The sequence below is a fragment of the Hyla sarda genome, chromosome 7 (genome assembly GCF_029499605.1).
Source record: "Hyla sarda isolate aHylSar1 chromosome 7, aHylSar1.hap1, whole genome shotgun sequence".
Taxonomy (NCBI): domain Eukaryota; kingdom Metazoa; phylum Chordata; class Amphibia; order Anura; family Hylidae; genus Hyla; species Hyla sarda.
The window spans coordinates 127,204,046-127,221,674 of NC_079195.1; the positions used below are offsets into that span (position 1 = coordinate 127,204,046).

At 42.7% G+C, this 17,629-nt stretch overlaps 1 protein-coding gene across 3 annotated transcripts in view; it reads right to left on the reverse strand.

Annotated features, from left to right (window-relative positions):
* The window catches only part of CDH23 (cadherin related 23), a 1,135,250-nt gene that overhangs the window by 24,668 nt on the left and 1,092,953 nt on the right, over window positions 1-17,629 (reverse strand). For all 3 annotated transcript variants that reach the window (XM_056530710.1, XM_056530713.1, XM_056530711.1), the window contains 5 exons: window positions 13,491-13,604; window positions 11,988-12,117; window positions 5,490-5,753; window positions 3,620-3,781; window positions 2,609-2,865 (listed from right to left, as the gene is read on the reverse strand). In XM_056530710.1, coding sequence (XP_056386685.1) covers window positions 2,609-2,865; window positions 3,620-3,781; window positions 5,490-5,753; window positions 11,988-12,117; window positions 13,491-13,604 — 927 coding nt within the window. The remainder of the gene's footprint in view (window positions 1-2,608; window positions 2,866-3,619; window positions 3,782-5,489; window positions 5,754-11,987; window positions 12,118-13,490; window positions 13,605-17,629) is intronic.

Sequence of the window (17,629 nt, forward strand, 5' to 3'; positions counted from 1 at the left end):
ACTAGAGTTCACTTTTTACCAGTGTGGTGTAAGAAAAAATAAATAAAAATAAATCTCAACTACCGTATTTTTCGCCCTATAGGATGCTCCGGCATATAAGACGCACCCAATTTTAAATGAGGAAAATCTAGAATACAATGTAAAGTATAGGTCACAGTGATCTTCAACCGGCAGACCTCCAGATGTTGCAAAACTACAACTCCCGGCATGCCCGGCTGTCCGGGCATGCCAGGAGTTGTAATTTTGAAACATCTGGAGGTCCGTAGGTTGAAGACCACTGGTATAGGAGGTAATACTCACGTTTCCCCGCCGCTCCGGACCCGTCACCGCTGCCCTGGATGTCGCCCTCCATCGCTGTTGCCGCGTCCCCGGGATGTCCCCGTCACTCCGGATCGTCTCTGCTGCCCGGTATCCTTGTGATGACGACGAAGGAGAGTGCCGGACATGCAGGGGATCCCGGCACGGAGCAGAGGAGGCTGGTAAGGTCCCTCCCGGTGCAGCCGGGTTAGTGTCACTTTGGCTTCAGACGCGGCGGTCAGCTTTGATCGCTGCGTCTGAAGAGTTAATACAGGGCATCAACGCGATCTGTGATGTCCTGTATTAGCCGCGGGTCCTGGCCGTTGATGGCCGCTGGGACCGCCGCGATAGGTGTGCATTCGCCGTATAAGACGCACCCACTTTTCCCCCCTAGTTTTGGGGAAGAAAAAGTGCGTCTTATACAGCGAAAAATACGGATTCATAAAAGAGGAAATAATCCACTATTTGCAGGTACAGAAACTGGAAGTGTATTGAAGTGTAAACATTCTGAACAATGTGGAAGCAATAAAAGAAAGAAGTTTTTATGTTGAGAAGACCTTAGCAGCCATTTACTTTTCCTCTCTTTTTTTCCACACATGCCTCTAGCTTTAGGATAGTAAAATCCGATAACACATACAATGGGACACCAGACACTGCATTTACCACTGCAGCCACCACCTCTCTTCTTGGCTGATCTCTATAGCAGCACTTGTGCACAGTAACCAAAAAAACTCAAAAAGTATACAAAAACAAAAGGGAACACAAAAAGAGCCCTCTATGTGCTATTTTACAAGCAAAACCCAGTAATGTGCATTCAAGGTAATGCACAAAGCTATGTTGGTTATGCTCTGAGCATAAGATCGAAACAGGCATGCAATGTAAAATAGAGGTTTAATGGTAGATCCAATGAGGGACATGGAGAAGCAGCAAATATATGGAAACCAATTGCAGGAGACCTTAGGCACTCATTGAAAGCTTAATATTTTAAACAGCTGTCATGGACCTGTCATTACGTTGCCACAATGTCAGGTCTGTGATTGCTGCTTGAAATCTAAGCTTCTGGTCAGTGCCTGGAAGTATCCGTTTTTCTGCTGCCTCCTGCAGTTGGTTTCCATATATTGGCCACACAAAACAACATCTACACTAACCATGAATGGATGAAGTCTAAACATAGAAGGTCCTTCAGCCTAACCAGTGAACAAACAACTCGGATCTAGGCCACAAGACGTAGGTTACACTCATCACCACTGTGTGTGTGTGTGTGTGTGTGTGTGTGTCAACATGACTACTTTGCAATACTTTCCATTGCAAGTGACCTACTTGTGAGTAAGGCCGACACATATATGTTATGATAAAAGAAAACACTATAAAAGGTAACTGTTTTTTTAATAACAAAGTGGCATTTTTGGGGGTTTATGTATTTGTTTGTTTCTTCTCTAGATCTAACTTATTAAATATGGTATCATGCTGTATGTACTCTTCCAGCCCTGACTTTAGATTTGCTTGACCATGAGAAATATTATTGGCAACCTATCAGTGGTTGCTATAAGAACCTACTTTAGGAAAGCAATTTCTTTGCTTCAAGTCCATATTCCTCTAAGAAAACCTTTAAAGTGTAAACTTTCAACAAAACTTGGGAAGAGTCAAAAGTTTTGATCACTGCAAAGACACCCCCCAATACCACAGCACCCCTCCCCCCATTAAAATGAAAGTGCAGAAGCACTCTGTGAACACTGCGCCCCTTTGCTTCTTCCCAGCTCTCCTCAGAATACCAAGCCTAAGGTGTACAGATGACAATCCCTTACACGGTTAATGAATCTGTACACTACGGGGGAGATTTATCAAAACCTGTCCAGAGGAAAAGTTGCTGAGTTGCCCATAACAACCAATCAGATCGCTACTTTCATTTTTGAAAAGGACTCTGCAAAATGAAAGAAGCAATCTGATTGGTTGCTATGGGCAACTCAGCAACTTTTCCTTTGCACAGGTTTTGATAAATCTCCCCCTACATGTCTAGCTTTCCAGCAGTCAATTAGCAAGGAGGGGACACATTAGTCAGCAGAGTGCTCCTACCCTCCTGGAAAGCCAATTGTGTGAGTATGGATTGAATCAAAGTGTCATAGACTTTCTGAGCTGAGCAGAATCTTCCCAGCACCAGAAGCCCCACCAATTAAAACTTCTGACATTTTATTACTAAGTTTAGGTACACTTTTTGGTGAAAATCCCTTACATTCTTCCTGTTAGATTTGGTCAAAAGCAAAAAATAGTAGTATATTTGCCAGAGGCTTGAACATGTTATTTTTAGTATTACCTGTATGTCATCTGTATTGACAATGGCTCCCGTTATATTGGAAAGCAGGCGTATGAATTCTTCTTCAAACTCCCGTACTCGATCCGGAATCTCATTAATGACTATCTTTAAGCGTTGGTCATCCCTTAAAATATATATACCAACAACAGCAGTGTCATTGTGCCCAGCAAGATCTGAAGCCATAATGTCCACCACAAAATAGCCAGGGCTGTAGGCAGTAAATAAGTCAAAGGTTCGAATTATACCATTAACATTACCTGGGAAGACAGGAATAATATTGTTGGTTTACTGATACACATCACATTAAATGGCATTATTTAGGTAATAAGAAATCCTGTGCTGATGAATGTAATAATATTTCGTTAAAGGGGTTAGAGCTTTGAATACAGATCCAAATTACTTGCATAAACAGAGGTAAAAAATGTGTCTGCCTGCTGCTGTCACTAGGGGGAGCCTAAGAGCTTAATGTATACTGTTTATCAATTGAACTCAATAATAAAACAGTACACAGTGAGCTCTGTTAATAGGTGCAAGCATCCAAAATTGCTTATTTTAATGCTATATTTTGGCAGGGATTTGGAACTCTTTTAAACCACTATTAAAAATGAATAAGCACAAGAATTTTAGACCTAATGACGGCATTGATAAAAGAAAGACATTCACTTTAATCTTCACCTTCCACAAAAGAGAATAAATAAACAAGGATAACCGTACTTTTGTTTGCCAATGACAATAAAATACGTTTGATGTATATGCGGTACAAGCAACGAGCCACGGCAAGACCAAGTCCTAGATTATCTACATAATAAAAATCATTAAGGGCCATTAGCTGACTAATCTTTGAAGCGTACATGATAACTTGTCTTTGTTCCACTTATTCTCTCTCAGAACCTTCAGTATGCAAATTGGAACTATGCATGAATAATTCAAGTGCTTTTTTGTTATGCCTTTTGTATAATCTGTATGTTTAACAAGAACAAACTGCGTAAATAGTGATATGAATACCCTTACCAATCACAAAAATATTTTTCACTGCCTCAGAATCATTTGAGTTGTGTTTGATGTACTGGATACCCAGAATGGTATAGAATACTAAACTGTTGTTTCCTACATCAGCATCAAGGGCTTGAACCTTTATGAGTTCAGATCCCACTTTAGCGTCAGTTGCAACACCTGAAGCAAAAAACAAGATCAGAAAGTAACAGAGTTAAGAAAGATAATTTCAAGTAAAACAAACAAAAATAATAAATAAATAAAAATAAGCCCTGCTAACAGAACATCAACATATGCCATTATATGTTAATTGGATCCATTGGGCACTGTTGGGATGTATCTGCGCAACATGGCCACACAAGATGGAATATTACATTCTGAATAGAAGTAACAACACAGATGTGAATGTAACCTAACAAAGCTATCACAATGATGTGTGACATAATATTTTGTTCTTCATTGAAAGGAATGTAACATGAAAAGTCTGGGTCACAGATTGTAAACATATTTATTGGAACATATTTACTCCAAGCTTTAGGCTATCTTTATTTAAAGGGGTAGTCCAGTGGTGAAAAACGTATCCCCTATCCTAAGGAAAGAGGATAAGTTTCAGATCGTGAGGGGTCCGACCACTACGGCCCCCTGCAATCTCCCGTATGGGGCCCCTACAGCCCACGGGAAGGGGGTGTGTTGACCACCGCACGAAGCGGCGGCTGACACGCCCCCTCAATACAACTCTATGACAGGGCCGGAGCGCTGCCTTTGGCAATCTCCGGCTCTGCCTTAGTGATGTATTGAGGAGGCATGTCAGCTGCAGCTTCATGCGGTGGTCATCACGCGCTATCTGGCCAGCAAGCCGGGTCCCCGTACAGGAGATCGCTGGGGGGCCCAGCGGTCGACCCCCGTGATCTGAAACTTATCCCCTATCCTTAGGATAGGGGATACGTTTTTCACCACTGGACTACCCCTTTAAACGAATGCTACTAAATCTACTTATCTCTTTCCTGCAGTCCTGAACTACATAGAAACCTTACAAAAAGTTGGCTTATTTGTAGTGTGCTTGTGATGGTATGTTAAAGGGGTACTCCGGAGAAAAACATTTTTCTTTTAAATCAACTGGTGGCAGAAAGTTAAACATATTTGTAAATGACTTCTATTAAAAAATCTTAATCCTTCCTGTACTTATTAGCTGCGGAATACTACAGAGGAAATTCTTTTCTTTTTGGAATGCTCTCTGATGACATCACGAGCACAGTTCTCTCTGCTGACTTTATTATAATAATAATAATGCTTTATTTGTTGTTGTGATTTGAACCCAAGTCCCCAGCGCTGCAAGGCAGCAGTGCTAACCACTGAGCCACCATGCTGCCCTTAGCATACATCTGCTATGCTCGGTTGCTAAAATGGACAGAGATGTCAGCAGAGAGCACTGTGCTTGTGATGTCATCAGTGTTCCAAAAAGAAAGGAATTTCCTCTGTAGCATTCAGCAGCTAATAAGTACTGGAAGGATTAAGATTTTTTAATAGAAGTAATTTACAAATATGTTTAACTTTCTGCCACCAGTTGATTTAAAAGAAAAAAGGTTTTCACTGGAGTACCCCTTTAAGGTACATTTTATCCACACTAAGTTCTGGTCACAACAGAAAAACAACAAAACATGGAAACAAATGATTGCTTGTATATATATCTGTATATACACAGATCAAGTATGTCCAACAGTCTACTGACTTTCCTGTCTTCTCATAATTCACTGTTCTGCCATTATTCTACATTGCTATGTTTTATGAAGCTGCAAAATAAATCATCCTAACAGCCGTAAACAGTTAATACTTTTTACATACTAGGATATATGCCATTGTAAAGTGTATTATGGTGTCTGTGTTTTACCTGCAGTGTACTCGGATTTTGTGAATCTGGGTGGCTGGTCATTAATGTCTTCAAGATAGATTCTCACTTCTTGCAATGTAGAGTCTGTGCTGGGGTCAAAGCTCTGAATCTTTGCAGTCCTTATTGCTTTTCGGATTGACCAGTTTCTGTTGCTGGATGCTTTCACTATAAGGGTATAATATGGTTCCTTCTCTCGATCCAAGCTTTTCAGAACTGTGAGTCTTCCTTCTGGAATCAGCTGGAAATTGTTGTCCACATTGCCAGCTAGAATAGAAATATATGTTCATTGTACAATCAAGACATTCAACCAGCAATGAGCATTGTTGTAGTGGAACTCCGGTACTTAACTTATTCCCTGTCCACAGGATAGGGGATAAGTGTCTTATCCCTGGCTTTCCTCGTGCACGGAGCAGCCACTGTTCCGTGCATGAAGCGGTGTTGACTGCCACCCAAAGCAGTGGTCGACAATTCCCTTCCAGAGTGCTGTATTTTCAGCTCTCACATAGACATACATGGAGGTAGCGTGTTTGCAACACTTGGGAATAGGATTTAAAGGGGTACTCTGGTGGAAAACTTTTTTTTTTTTTTTTTTACTAAATTAACTGGTGCCAGAAAGTAAAACAGATTTGTAAATTACTTCTATAAAAAATCTTAATCCTTCCAGTACTTATTAGCGGCTGTATACTACAGAGGAAATGCTTTTCTTTTTGGATTTCTCTTCTGTCACGACCACAGTGCTCTCTGCTGACCTCTGCTGTTCATTTTAGGAACTGTAGAGAACAGAAGAGAAATCCAAAAGGAAAAGCATTTCCACTGTAGTATATAGCCCCTAAAAAGTACTGGAAGGATTAAAATTAAGTAATTTACAAATCTGTTTAACTTTCTGGCACCAGTTGATTTAAAAAAAAAAAAAAGTTTTCCACCGGAGTACCCCTTTAAGACCCTTTAAATCAGGAACCTCCTTTCCTTATGAGAGGGTCTTGAGTTATTGGTCCGTCAAGCAAATCAGAAATGGCAGTTGAGTGTTGAGTGTACCCTTATGGTAGATGGTGCAAAACCCTTGTCCAGACCATCCTGAAGGAACTGAAGAATAGAAGATAAAGGTGGGTCTTTGTATGCCACATTCTTCTTAGAACATCACTCTTGGAAGATCTTCTGAATTGTAGCGTATGCCTTCTTTGTAGAATTAGCATGAGAGTGAATCAGGGTTCTTAAGACAGACTCTGAAAGCCCTTCTGTTACTAGAAGGGACTGGTCAACCTCCAGGCTGTCAGGTTGAAATTTGTCCCCCAACACTAGTGCCAGCTATAGGGGAAGTCTCCATAGTTGTCCTCAACTTATCTGCATGAGTTGAGTGAACCAAGATCTCTTTGGCCAAAATGGGATGATACCTATCACCGCAACCTGATCTTGCCTCATTTTCATCAACACCCTGGGTATCAAGACCCCCAGAGGGTAGATGTACGCCACCATGTACCTCCAAGTAATGGACAGTGTGTCTATTGCTACTAGGTTGTCCTCCATATGAAGGGAGTAAAATATTTCCTGCTTGGCCTAAATCTTATTGCCATGAGATATATCTCTGGCATACCACATTGAAGAGTGATCTGATGGAACATGCATACATGTGGAGACCACTCTCCTGAGGAAAGTCCCCAACTCTGTTATTACATTCAGAATTTCCAGATTGTGATTTTGTTCTGCCCATTGGAGGATCATTCCCATCTCTTGGAGTAGTGGTTGGGATCTGGTGCCTCCATGCATGTTGATGTACTGAACCATAGTCATATTGTCTGACTGGATCCTCACTGCTCTGTCTCGAATCTTAGGGGTGAGGTGAAAGAGATTAGAAGAGGATTCCAAGTACCTTGAACAGAAATTCTAGGAGATGTGCTCCCCAGCATAGGATGAATGCATCCATTGTAAACATGAACTACACAGGTTGGATCAGGGACTTGCAACCTCTAGGTGATGTCCCACCTGAGGGAATGATGAGACAGGCAAGACATGAAGCACCTGTTTAGCCCGGCTGGGCTGTGATTCCACTTCTGACTGCAGAGGTCAAAGATGCCATAATGCCTGAGAAACTGCATTCACAGTGGCTCAACCAGTCCCAACAGTTTCATCAGGGTACGAATAGTTACTTTTCGTGGTACCAAGAGGAACTCTGTGGTTCCCTGAAAACATTCTCATCTCTCAGAGTAAGGGAGCAGAGTTATCAAAGTGGAGTCTATGATGAACCCCAAAAATATCAGAGACGCTGCTGACTGAATGTTGCCGCCAATTTATTAGCCATCTGAGATTAAGTAGAAAGCTTAGAGCCTGATGAAGAGATTAGGTAAGAATTGCTTTAGAGGATGCCTTGATTTGCCAGTCATTTAAGTACTAGAAAATATCTAGCCTTTGTAATCTGAGGGCGACAAAAACAGCTACCACAACCTTGGTAAAGATATGTGGTGACAAACAAATTCCAAATGGCAGGGTTACAAGTCTGAGAAAACACCTTTTTCTGGGCCCAGGATGGATGGGAACATAATGATAGGTGTCCTTAAAGGGGTATTCCAGGCCAAAACTTTTTTTTATATATCAACTGGATCCGGAAAGTTAAACAGATTTGTAAATTACTTCTATTAAAAAATCTTAATCCTTCCAATAGTTATTAGCTTCTGAAGTTGAGTTGTTGTTTTCTGTCTAACTGCTCTCTGATTACTCACGTCCCAGGAGCTGTGCAGTTCCTATGGGGATATTCTCCCATCATGCACAGCTCCCGGGACGTGACATCATCATTGAGCAGTTAGACAGAAAACTTCTGAAGCTAATAACTATTGGAAGGATTAAGATTTTTTAATAGAAGTAATTTACAAATCTGTTTAACTTTCTGGAGCCAGTTGATATATATAAAAAAAATGTTTTGCCTGGAATACCCCTTTAAGTCTAATGTTACCATAAAGCCTCCAGGTCTGAGAATATTTACCACAGACTGATTATCTTTTATATGGAATTGCTTTACTCTTATTTAATGTTTTAGGTATCTCAAATCATAGGGGAATAAAACACTGTTCTGAATTTGGATGGAGGAACTTTCTCCAGCATCCCTTTCTTGAGATCCATAGTGGAGGACTCTAGAATCCATAATTAGTACGGTCGAAAAAAGACATATGTCCATCAAGTTCAACCAGGGAATTAATCCTCTGTTTTTCTTGAGGCAATTGTTTTGTTGAGAAAGGCAAGACACCTCATCTATGGAGTACCCCACTGACACTATCCTCAGGACTCAAGGGTCCTTGATGTTTTGGGATCAAGCATCTTGAAAATGAAGGACACGACCTTCCAATGGGGATTTCTTCAAAGGGGACAGGGAATAAAGCAGGTGACAGACTTAGTGGTTGCAATCATGGGACCAGAGACCGGAGGTTCCATGATTGACCTTCAATTTTTCTGAGTTCTAGATTGAAAGGCAGACTTTACTGCCTGCCTCGACCCCAAAAGGATTGTTGGGCAAATATCTTCCCCTTTTTAAAAATTCTATTCGAAAGTCCAATTCAAAACCAAACAATCTCCCAGGTTCAAAGGGTAGCCCACACAAATTATTCGCCATCCAAGGTTTAAGCCATAATGGGTGCCACCCAGTTGAACATAAGGCCATAGCCTTAAAGGCCAACTTCAGATGTTGAGTTAAAGCATCACACAGGTCAGAGGCTACACTGATGGACTTAATGAAGACCAAAATATCATCTCTAGATATGCCACTGAACCTGCTGGAGGCAAGATCTTAGATGATTTGCCACCTCAGAGGAAGCAAAGGCTATGGAGGCCAATACAGAAGAGGCAGAGTAGTTTCTTCTAAGAACACACTCTGTTCTCCTGTCCATTGGGTCCTGTAAACTGGAGCCATCATCTGCAGGGATGACGGTTCATTTGGACATCTTAGACATGATCATGTCCACGTTAGGTGCCTGGTAAAGAAAAAGAGGCCTAAAAAGGCACCTAGTGCATTACCCTGCGGGACAAGAAACTCCCCACAAAAAGTAGGGGTGGGTAAGGTGCCTAATAGATGGCTGCTCACCTGGAGCGTATATTGGATATCCATATAACCTCAATCTGAGGTACAAAAAGAATCCTGTGCAGGTCTGCAGGTCTCAGGATGGGTCAGAGGGCGATCCTGTGTGTGAATTGGATATAGCAAGGAAAGATGACCTTCATGCAGGTGCTCAGAAGTCCAGAGAGATCTCACAGCCATGTTGTGGAAGTGGATTAAAGTTCAAGTTTATTGATTCATAGCAGCAATAACGCGTTTCAGGGTGTACATACCCCTTCTTCAGATTGAAAATTCACGTTAGGCACCAACCCTCAAGATTTTGAAGTTGCTCAAAAAATGCTCAAGAAGTTGCTCTCTTGTAATGGGAAATATAGTTCTGTACCTCTTTGTTTGAACAGATCTTCTTTCAGGGTACTTCCACTGTCTTCATAACAGAGCAAAGATGTTGGTCCACTAGGAAGGACCTAGGTCCCATAAAGGCAAAATCAAGAGCTTCCCCTTTATCTATGTCTTTGCTGACAGCTCAGGTGGGTAAGGACAACAACTGGCTCAGCAGGAATACTCCTAGGTATCTGGCAGATCCAACCAGCACGGAAACAGCTTAGCTCCAAAAAGCAGCTGAACATACACTGAGGATTTTATAACCCTAGAAGGAGACTGAGTTACATGCCCTAATAATGTGCCTCATAAACAGGCCCCCGGTGTGTAGTTACATTGGAATGTTTAAGATACTGATAAAAAGAAAACTGAGGAGGCACTGGATCTGCAGATACTCAGAGTTTACTCCATCAGGTCTTGGATACAACTGTGGCCGACGGGCCGTTTCTCGCTCCCATGCGCTTAATCATGGCCAATGACCAGTGGATTATTGCATTCTATTTTCCGAGGATTGAGCACGGACATCTGTTACTATCTACGGTGCCCAGGTATAGACCCAATTCACACTACTACAGTCTGCTACAAGACTAAGGTACGCGGCAGTACCGTACTCTCTATCTTCTTCTATATGGAATGTTTAAGATATATAATTTTATATCCTATGTGTAGAAAATTATTTCTCCCAAGAAAAAGATTCTCAACACAGGAGAAAACAAAAAGTCCTACTTAGAAAGCTGCAGAGTGGTAGACAACACAGCTCGCAGAACCAGAGGGGACCGGAAGTGATGCGAATGCCACTTATACAAAATGCCAGCAACATTAAGGGTGCACACTAAACACCAGACTGGGCAGAGAGGAAGAGGGCGGGATGTTGAGACACAGCAGAGCCCAGAAAAGCAGCCAGACAAGGGGAGACATTTTAAACCCAGGCATCTCCACTCTAACTGCAGAACAGCCCCAGCCCTACTGTCTGGGAGAGCTGAAAAAAAACTGGACTGGGGATGGTTTCCCTGTTTATTAAAGAGCTCATTATGTTTTTTAATTGTTTAAAATACTTGTGTGTGTAACTCTGACCACAGGACGGGTTCCACATGTATACCAATACATGAAGTGTGCTAAGCAAGGACCACCTTGGTAAGAGAACAAGGCTAGTAGTGGTCAAATTCAAGACTACTAGAGTTACAGTTGTGAGAAAGGACTGTAAAGGAAGGAGCAGCGGGTGTGGGTGGAAGAAAGACTTGTCAAGTGAAAGTAACCACACTGTGACTTGTGAAGGCCTTCAATTGTCATTTAATAAACTTATGACATGTTACACAAACATGTCAACGGTTTTTAGATATCTAGATACAAACAGGGGAAGCGGGCTGTGTTATTCAGTCCCGGGCTTGCTACCCAGTTCATCTCATTGCAGTAGACAGGCTTCACAAACTTACTGTATATTGGTCGGATTGGGTGGCAAGCTGAAGAGTGAAGCGCACAGCTATATCTAGAGATCATGGGGGTCTCAGCACCAACCGATCAAAACTTTTGACATGTCTGTGTTTACTTATCGAGATTTTTTTTTTTATTACAGTAATGCTTTAAATCTAAGGTGGTAATTAATAAGTGTTTATGAAGCTGAATCCAGTTACACTGGTTTAGACTTACAGTGGTGCAGTTGCAGCCACCTGACTATTTTGACAGTGGTTTATCTTCCTGAGAAAAAAAAAAGAATCAGGCAATTGAACTCTGACATTGTCTGTCTGCCCACCCTGAGTAATTTGGTTTCTACTTGTGTTGGGTTGCAGTATGGCTTCAGTTACCTCAATTGCCTGGAGTATGTTACTGTTGGGAATGTTTAAGGTCTTGGATTTTTTTTTTTATATTTCATGTTAGTAAATAGATGCATAAACAAATGCACTAATATATTTTTGTCATTATATCAGAATAATGGTTTTATTCACGCTAAGCTATCTAAATACCTACACAATCGTCTAACATATCTGAACTTTGCTTACTGTTTCTAGTACCTTGGTTGGCACTTCATGGTGCTTTTTAGTTGGTGCCACTTTATAACTTTATATAACAGGGTTGCACATTACCTGCAATGAAGTAATACACTATAGCATTTGATCCTTCATCTGAATCCACAGCACCACTGACATTTCCCACCACTGTTCCAGGTTTGGAGTGTTCACGTACAGAGAGAATCTGATACTGCAAGACACCTCTCTGTAATTAAGAAAAAATAAGGGAACCTATTACTAGTAATATACTGCCTTAACCACTGACAGCATGAAACACTGCACAACAGACTTTCTTATCACAACTATCTATGATTCAGTCTGAATTGAGGTGCTTTTTTTTTTTAGAGTTTTTTTTTTGCGGCTGGGAACAGGGCTCTTAAAGGAGTAGTCCAGTGGTGAACAACTTATCCCGTATCCTAAGGATAGAGGATAAGTTGCAGATCGCGGGGGGTCCGACCGCTGGGGCCCCCCCGAGATCTCCTGTACAGAACCCCGACAGCCCGCGGGAAGGGGCGTGTCGACCTCCGCACAAAGCGGTGGCCGAAACGCCCTCTCAATACAACTCTATGGCAGAGCCGGAGCGCTGCCTTCAGCAATGTCCGGCTCTGCCATAGCAATGTATTGAGGGGGCGTGTCGGCCTCCGCTTCGTGCGGTGGTTGACACCCACTATGTGGCCGGAGAGCCTGGCCCCCGTACAGAGAGATCGCAGGGGGCTCCAGCGGTCGGACCCCCGCAATCTCAAACTTATCCCCTATCCTTAGTTTTCCACCAGAAGTTTTTCACCACTGGACTACCCCTTTAAGTTAGTGGAGCAGCCCAACAGCCCCGATTAGTAGATCTAGAAGAACCGTTAATCGCCCAGGAACCAAAGCCCCATTTCCAGCCAACATTACTAGCATAGCCATTCAGAGAGAATCATAAAAGATTTTCCTCAAAAACTTTGACCCGGTTGGTTTTTATATAAACATAATCCAAAAGGATTTGTAGAAAATGGCATTAGCTTCATGACACCTTGGGCATCTAGAACTTCTGCAATGAATCTTTGCTGAAAATTTAAGATTAATACACTCAGTACACAGATAAAGCAAATCCTTATATGTAGCAGGCATATCTGTAGGAAGCTGTAAATAACTTTTATGTTGGGAACAGAAGCTTCTGCAGGATATTGAACTGTACACACAAGCTTACCTATACTAATTTAATCATAAATTTCTACTTAATTTAACCAAACAATTGTAGGGTAAGAAATTGTGGCTGACATTACATTACATTGCAGTTCCATTCTGGCCACTAAGCCTAATAGTAAGCTAATACTTTGTTTCATAGAGAAAACGTTGCAGCATTCTCCTATTTGTCATTATAGGCAGGGTGACAATAAAAAGTGACACCAGCATATAGATAGGACAAAATGAAGCCATTCACAATGTGTGATGCTTATAGCTCTAACACATTTCTTTACACTTTTTTCACACAACTACTGTATAACAATGTGTTATTTATTCATCCACTGCCTTGGAAAAAAAAAATTCCCTTATGCTATACATAGAGTATAAATGGCTGAAGAATAATCCACTCACCGGTGGCCGGACAAAGATCGGCTCATTGTCATCAATATCATCTAGTGCAACCTGAAGAGGTAGCATGGCTTCATAAGGCACTGGCTGGCCGAGGTCATAGGCGACAATAATCAACTTTTTGAGAAAAAAAAACATGTTAAAGTACATTACTTGAATCATTGTATCATATCTGGCATTAGAAAATTGTATTGTCAAATATTAGAAAATGGTAAACTCAATACATTTAAATTTTTGTCCAACAATTACATTGACTTTTTATTTGTTATACAGCAAAATAAACATTGTGGGGAAATTTATTAATCCGTCATACAGTAAGATTCTATTTGTTTCCAAAGCAACCAATCAGAGTACATCTTTCATGTCTCATATTGCTCTGGTAAAATGAAAGCTGAGTTCTGATTGGTTGCTATGGGTAATAAAAATAAATGTTAATATTAGGGTGCATTCACACGTACAGCATCTGCTGCAGATTCAGTGGATAAAGCTGCATGAAATCCGCAGCAGATTTGCTACCCATTGGCTTCAATGGGTAACAAATATGCTACATAACCTGCAATGAGTGGGTTCTACACTCCACGGGTCGGGGTGCATAACATCACCACTTACCACTGCTGGCCGTACACTCTACAGTGGTGCATAGAGCAGTGCTCTTTACTGTACAGGATCCAGACTACTGTAATTTTAATGTTTTTTTTTTTTTTTTTAAGGGCAAAAGATTCACCAGCTTTAGCTGAGCAGTCAGCCAGGAAGGAGTTAAGTGGCAATGTTGTGCATCGCAAATAAAATAATTTGGGGCTAGACATGAAGCAGCAATCTTTGTAGATCACTGCTTACTGTCCCCCCACTTGCTGGACTGAGTGCTCTGCATCTGATCAAGCGGGGAAGAGGTTAAGCGGTGATGCACAGCTACCGTACTTAACTTCTTGGGAGCCAGACAGTAAGCAGCAGGGGGTGTTTTATATCAATAAAAACATTACACCCATGTCTTTTTAAAAAATACTTTCTAGGCTTAGTAGTTAATTACAATAACGAGGCTTAGTTTTAACCCCTAAAACAGGTAACGCTGCTCCCAGCATTTTTAGCCCTGCAGTCACCACCACAAGTATACTGTGAGGAGCAGCCAAGAGTATCAAAAAATATAACTCCAGCTCTGGGGCAGTAGCAAACTAGTATTTTCAGGCTGGGAAGGACCACAATTAATGGTCCTTCCTATCCTAGTGGTACCTGCTGGTGCTGTTTTTTTTTTCTACCTGGTTGGTTATGGTCAGTGCTACACAGTGGTGAGCTTCATTTTACAAGTCTTTAAAGGTTAACTGCGATTATGCTCTGGAGGCAGGATATCTGTTTAAATCTCCCTGAAGCTTTGTAGCCTGAGACTACAGCGACCAGAGTATAAATTTGTCTGTGGGACTAAGCAAGCCTGTGGTACTTTCAGAAAATCTATATCCTGATCACTGTAGTCTCGGACAAGTCACAGGCTACAAAGTTGCTGTAGATTTAAACAGATATCCTGCTGCCGGAGCCTGATCCGAGTTACAAATTCAGCTACAGGGTCTGAGCTAATATCTGTTACGCAGGGTTCCGCAAACCATGTCCCAGGTATAACCCTGTTAAGTTGTTATGTAGCAGATTGGTCACTGGGCCCCTTTGTTAGCTAGGCAAGGGTTCAACCCCTGCAACCACTTATGTTACACCCCTGCATCAATTTAAACTTTCTCCTATATTTAAAAAAAAAAAAATCTGACTCTGCTTCCTATTTTGCAATTCTGTTCTGAAGAGAAGTGAAATTAGAAAGTATGAACATAGAATTTGTTCACGTAAGTAAAAAACTATTCATTTCCTCAAATTCAAAATGTACTGTTATTTGAGCAAGGATATATCACCCTCTGCTACAATGTAAAGTAGTGAGTGCACAGCCTGTATAACAGTGTTTAATGTTGTGTCCCCACCTCCCAAAATAACTTAACACAGCCATTAAACTCAATAATTAATAATAAATATAAAATAATAAAATAACTCAACACACAGACATTAACCTCAGTAATTATAAATAATTATAAAATAAAAATCTCAATAATAAAATAATAATTTATTATTAGTAGTAGTATTGTTATTAATATAAATTTCTACTACTACTGTCAGGATTCGGCAGGCTGGAGGTGGATCCTCTGTGTCAGAGAGGGATTGGTGTGGACCGTACCAGTGGACCGGTTCTAAGTTGCTACTGGTATTCACCAGAGCCCGCCGCAAAGCGGGATGGTCTTGCAGCGGCGGTAACAACCAACCAGGTCGTATCCACCGGTAACGGCTCAACCTCTCTGACTGCTGAGACAGGCGCGGTACAGAAGGACAAGGCAAGAGCAAGGTCGGACGTAGCAGAAGGTCAGGGCAGGCAGCAAGGGTCATAGTCAGGGGCAACAGCAGAAGGTCAGGAACACAGGCTTGGGACATACACAAAACGCTTTCACTGGCACAAGGCAACAAGATCTGGCAATACTGGAAAGGGGAAGTGAGGTTATATAGGCGTGAAGCAGGTGGGAGCTAATTACAGTGATTGGGCCAGGCACCAATCAGTGGTGCACTGGCCCTTTAAATCCTAGAGAGCTGGCGCGCGCGCGCGCCCTAGAGAGCGGAGCCGCGCGTGCCAGAACGTGACAGCCAGGGACCGGGACAGGTAAGTAGCTTGGGATGCGATTCGTGAGCGGGCGCGTCCCGCTATGCGAATCGCATCCCCGTCGTCGGTATCAGTGCAGCGCTCCCGGTCAGCGGGTCCACCGGTATGGGTGGAAGCTCAGGAGTTAGACAAGTGGGAGCAGATGTGAGGCATCGTTTGTGACAAGCAGGACCCCAATTCTTGATCTCCCCGGTGGTCCAGTCAAGGGTGGGAGAATGACGTTGGAGTCATGGCAGACCGAGGAGGACTTCAGAGGTGCAGTTGGGCAGAACAAAAAATTCAATTTTCTCGTGATGCAGTCCAATGCTCATAAGCAGGGGTTCTGTGCGGTAACGCACAGTGCAGTCCAATTTTACTCCGTTGACCGAAGAAATGTAGAGCGGCTTGACGAGACGGGTCACTGGGATGCAGAACCTATTAACAAAAGAGGCCAGAATAAAATTTCCCGCAGAACCAGAGTCCAAGAAGGCCATAGCTGAGAAGGAGGAGTTGGCAGAAGGAAAAATCCGCACAGGCACAGTGAGACGTGGAGAAGCAGAATTCACACCAAGGGATGCCACTCCCATTTGAACAGGGTGCGTGCGTGCGTTTCCCAAATGCGGAGGACGAATAGGGCAGTCCACTAGGAAATGTTCAGTACTAGCGCAGTACAGGCATAAGTTTTTATCTCTGCGACGAGACCTCTCTTCATGGGTCAGGCGAGACCGATCCACTTGCATAGACTCCTCGGCGGGAGGCATAGGGGTAGATTGCAAAGGATACTGGGAGAGAGGTGCCCAGAGATCAAGGTCCTTTTCCTGGCGGAGCTCCTGGTGTCTTTCAGAAAAACGCTTGTCGATGCGGGTGGCCAAAAGGATAAGTTCAGACAGGTTAGCTGGAATTTCTCGTGCGGCCGGTACATCTTTGATGTTGCTGGATAAGCCTTTCTTGAAGGTCGCGAAGAGGGCCTCATTGTTCCAGGCTAGCTCTGAGGCGAGGGTACGAAACTGGATGGCGTATTCGCCTACGGAAGAAGTTCCTTGGACTAGGTTCAGCAAGGCAGTCTCGGCAGAGGAGGTCCGGGCTGGCTCCTCGAAGACATTACGGACTTCAGCGAAGAAGGACTGGACAGTGGCTGTGGCAGGATCATTGCGGTCCCAGAGCGGTGTGGCCCAAGACAAGGCCTTTCCAGACAGAAGACTAACTACGAAAGCCACCTTAGACCGTTCTGTAGGAAATTGGTCCGACAACATCTCCAGATGTAGGGAACATTGAGACAGGAAACCACGGCAGAGTCTAGAATCCCCATCAAATTTGTCCGGCAGGGACAAGCGGAGGCCTGCGGAGGAGGTGCAGGAGCTGGCGGAGGAGATGGTTGCTGCTGTAGCAGTGGCAGAAGTTGCTGTAGCATGGCGGTCAACTGCGACAGCTGCTGTCCTTGTTGGGCGATTTGTTGGGATTGCTGGGCGACCACTGTGGGTAGGTC